Source organism: Triticum dicoccoides, unplaced genomic scaffold, assembly GCF_002162155.2.
Source record: "Triticum dicoccoides isolate Atlit2015 ecotype Zavitan unplaced genomic scaffold, WEW_v2.0 scaffold191055, whole genome shotgun sequence".
Lineage (NCBI taxonomy): Eukaryota > Viridiplantae > Streptophyta > Magnoliopsida > Poales > Poaceae > Triticum > Triticum dicoccoides.
In genome coordinates this window covers 1-3,804 of record NW_021230288.1, presented here as the reverse complement: position 1 = coordinate 3,804, position 3,804 = coordinate 1, and the positions used below count along the sequence as shown (strand labels likewise).

The 3,804-nt window shown below is 56.4% G+C and overlaps 1 protein-coding gene across 1 annotated transcript; it reads left to right on the top strand.

Annotated features, from left to right (window-relative positions):
- Window positions 1-1,046: 1,046 nt before the first annotated feature.
- LOC119344888 (potassium channel AKT2-like) lies at window positions 1,047-3,800 on the top strand (the record flags this gene model as incomplete). The annotated part of the gene is made up of 9 exons (XM_037615182.1): window positions 1,047-1,262; window positions 1,331-1,549; window positions 1,617-1,775; window positions 1,870-1,927; window positions 2,013-2,309; window positions 2,397-2,954; window positions 3,047-3,238; window positions 3,320-3,395; window positions 3,472-3,800. Coding segments are annotated over exons 1-9 (2,094 nt in total), but the record flags the coding sequence as incomplete, so codon positions are not given.
- Between the last annotated feature and the right edge of the window lie 4 nt (window positions 3,801-3,804).

The window sequence follows — 3,804 nt, the reverse complement described above, 5'->3', positions numbered from 1 at the left end:
GTCGGTGTGTGGGTGTTTAGCAGTTCACCCACATACCAGTTTCAGTCACGCACAAGGGCTGGTGTGTGGGCAGTTTGCCATCTCGCCCACACGCCCGCCTCCTCTCCCACACCCAAGCTGCCAGTTGCCATGCGTTTTGCAGTGCACATGGCAACTGCCCTAGTGTGATTGCAAGCAGATAGCAACTCTTTTTTTTTACCTGAACATGTCAGTTGCCATATGTTTGGCATGGTACATGGCAAACTGCCCTAGCGTGCACGTAAGCAGATGACAACTCTTTTTTTTTTAAATGGCAACTGCCCTAGCGTGCTTGTGAGCACATGGCAACTCTCTCTTTTACCCGAACATGTTTTTTGCCATGCTTTTTTTTGTAGCGCTACATGGCAACTGCCTAGTGTTAGTAGGTGGCAACTCCTAAAGTTATGAAATCATGGCAACTGCAGTAGACCAGACCACATATGGCAACAGCTGTAGTTGTCCAAAAAATGGCAATCTGGAACTTTTGACCTGAGATGGCAATTGCAGATGAGCAAACATGACAACTGTAGTTGTCCGACATGGCAACCGTAGTTCAGCGACATGACAACTGCACTTAAACGAACATGAACGAGGGTCCGGCCCATGGCAACTGCGGGGCGCGCGGTAAAGTGTCACGTGGGGCGTGCGGGCCTAACGTACCGGGCATGTGGGCGTTATCTATTTCGTCCACACGCACGCGTGTAAGAGGGACCGGAAGGAAAAAAAAAGGCGTGTGGGCGCTAGTTGTTTTGCCCACACATAAACGTGTGTTTAGTCCTCTTAGGCACCGCACAGAACGTGTGGACAGATTTCTTAACATCCACACGTATGACAGTTAGCGGCATCCATATTTTTATCCGGCCATCCTTCGCTTTCCGAAACTGTATCCAGCGTTTGGTAAGCCCACCACGTGTTCCGTAGCTGATTCGAAAACCGGAAGCGAGACGCTCCAACAAGACGAATCACGTATTCGATAGCGTATTGGATAGGAAAAAAAAGGGATGCGGAGCTCCCCTATAGCAGAACCGAATACATTACATGACCACGAACCGAACGCGTACCTCTTCTTGGACGGGAGCAATGAGCAGCGGCCGCGGCATGGGCTCCGGCTCCGGCTCCGGCGCCTCCCGCTCTTTCCACCCCCAGAACCTGTCCAAGCTCATGCTGCCGCCCCTCGGCAGTAGCCTCACCCAGTTCACTTCTGGCGACAAATGGGTCGTCTCGCCCCTCGAGTCCAGATACAGGTGAGTGACGAGACCACCATCGGTACCTGCACGGACTGCAACCGCTTACAGTAACGCGCATGGTTTAGGTGGTGGGAGACTTTCATGGTGATCCTGACGGCGTACTCGGCGTGGGTGTACCCGTTCGAGGTGGCCTTCATGGACGGCTCGCCCAAGCGGGGCCTGGAGGTGGCCGACATGGTCGTCGACATCTTCTTCACGGTCGACATCGTCCTCACCTTCTTCGTCGCCTACATCGACTCCAGGACGCAGCTCCTCGTCCGCGACAGGAGGAGGATAGCCTTCAGGTTCGCTAATTAGTGTTTGATCCATGGATTTCTATGTATTCCTGCAACCTTGTTAATGCATATATAGGTATCTGTCGACGTTTTTCATCATGGACGTGGCGTCGACAATTCCGTTCCAAGGCCTGTCCTACCTCGTCCACGGCAAGGCAAGGGAAGGCTTGTTGTACAGCCTGCTCGTCCTGCTCCGGCTCTGGCGTCTCAGGAAGTTCCAACTGTTCTTCCCAAGGTAATTAATTAATTAATTAAGCAACAGCCATGCATATATCTCAGAGGCAGAGCTCGAACTCCATCGACAATGGCTGACCTAATTCGATCGTCAGGCTAGAGAAGGACATCAGGTTCAGCTACTTCTGGATACGCTGCGCACGGCTCATCGCGGTAATTAATTAGAGTAGCTCCATCGGTCGGATAGCATTTGCAGCTGAACTTTGTTGAAAGAAATCTTTATGGTGCATGCATTCAGGTTACTCTGTTCCTGGTGCACGGCGCCGGGTGCCTCTACTACCTGCTGGCGGACCGGTACCCGGACAGGGACAAGACGTGGATCGGCGCGGCGACCCCCAACTTCCGGCAGGAGAGCCTGTGGATCCGCTACATCACCACCATGAGCACCGTCGGCCAGGGTGACCTACACGCCCAGAACAAGCTCGAGATGATGTTCAACATCTTCTACATGCTCTTCAACCTCGGCCTCGCCGCCTACCTCAGCGGCAACATGACCAACCTGGCCCTCCAGGGCACACGCCGCACCATGGAGTTCGTAAGTGTCAACGTCTGTCGACTTCCACAACAGAAGCACTCTAGAATCTCGATCGCCATTAACTAATAAGTTTCCGCTGGTTGCCAGAGGAACAGCATTTGCGCCGCGTCCGACTTCGTGTGCCGGAACCGCCTGCCGCCGCGGCTGCAGCAGCAGATCCTGGCCTACATGTGCCTCAAGTTCAGGGCGGAGAGCCTGAACCAGCAGCAGCTCATGGACCAGCTGCCCAAGTCAATCTGCCAGAGCATCTGCGAGCACCTCTTCCTCCCCGTCGTCAAGGAGGTGTACCTCTTCAAGGGGATCTCCAGAGATGCGCAGCTGCTCCTGGTCACCCAGACCAAGCCGGAGTACATACCGCCCAAGGAGGACGTGATCGTGCAGAACGAGGCGGCGGACGACGTGTACATCATCGTGTCCGGCGAGGTGGAGACCATATACTTCAACGGCGAGCGGGAGGAGGTGGTGGGAAAGCTGGGGACCATGGACATCTTGGGCGAGGTGAGCGCGCTGAGCGACCGCCCGCAGACCTTCACGTTCCGGACCAGGACGCTGAGCCAGCTGCTGAGGCTGAAGCAGGCCACGCTCAGGGAGGTCATGGAGAGCAAGCCCGACGACAGAGCCCTCATCGTCAGGAACTTGCTCAAGGTTCGTTGATGCATTCCATTTCTTTGTGTCTGTCAGAGATCGATGTGTCCAGGTTGACGGTCAGCAATGTGATGTGTGGGTTGGTGTTGCAGCATCAGATCGAGGTGCATGACATGAAGGACCTGCTGGGCGAGAGCGAGAGCACCGGAGCGGGCGGCAGCGGCAACATCGTCCCGTGCAATCTGCTGACGGTCGCCGCCACGGGGAACGCTGGCTTCCTTGAGGACCTCCTCAAGGTCGGGATGGACCCTGACGTCGGTGACTCCAAGGGAAGAACCGCGCTGGTAAGTAAGAAAGGAGCGCATTTCTCAGCTCTAACAGTTTGCTTTGCGCGTGTGCTCATCTCTGTGCCCTCTTCTTGGCAGCACATCGCCGCGTCAAAGGGGTACGAGGACTGCGTGCAGGCTCTACTCAGCCACGGCTGCAACGTCAACATCAAAGGTACGTAGTAACACACCTGCATTTTCAGTGCGATCAAGTTTGCTAACTATTCGCGACCGGTGTATGTAAACCGCAGACGCGCAGGGCAACACCGCGCTTTGGCAGGCCATCGCGGCGCGGCACCACAAGGTGTTCAGCAGCCTGTACCACGTCGCGCGGGTCTCGAACCGGCGCGCCGGCGGCGACCTCCTGTGCCACGCCACGCGGCGCGGGGACCTCGACACTCTCCGCGAGCTGCTCAAGCACGGCCTGGACGTCGACTCCGAGGACAATGACGGCTCCACCGCGCTGCGCGTCGCGCTGTCCGAGGGCCAGGCCGACCTGGCCAGGTTCCTTGTCATGAACGGGGCCAGCCTCGACGACGACGGCTACACCCAGCGCCAGACGACGGTGCCGGTGGCCAAGCTGC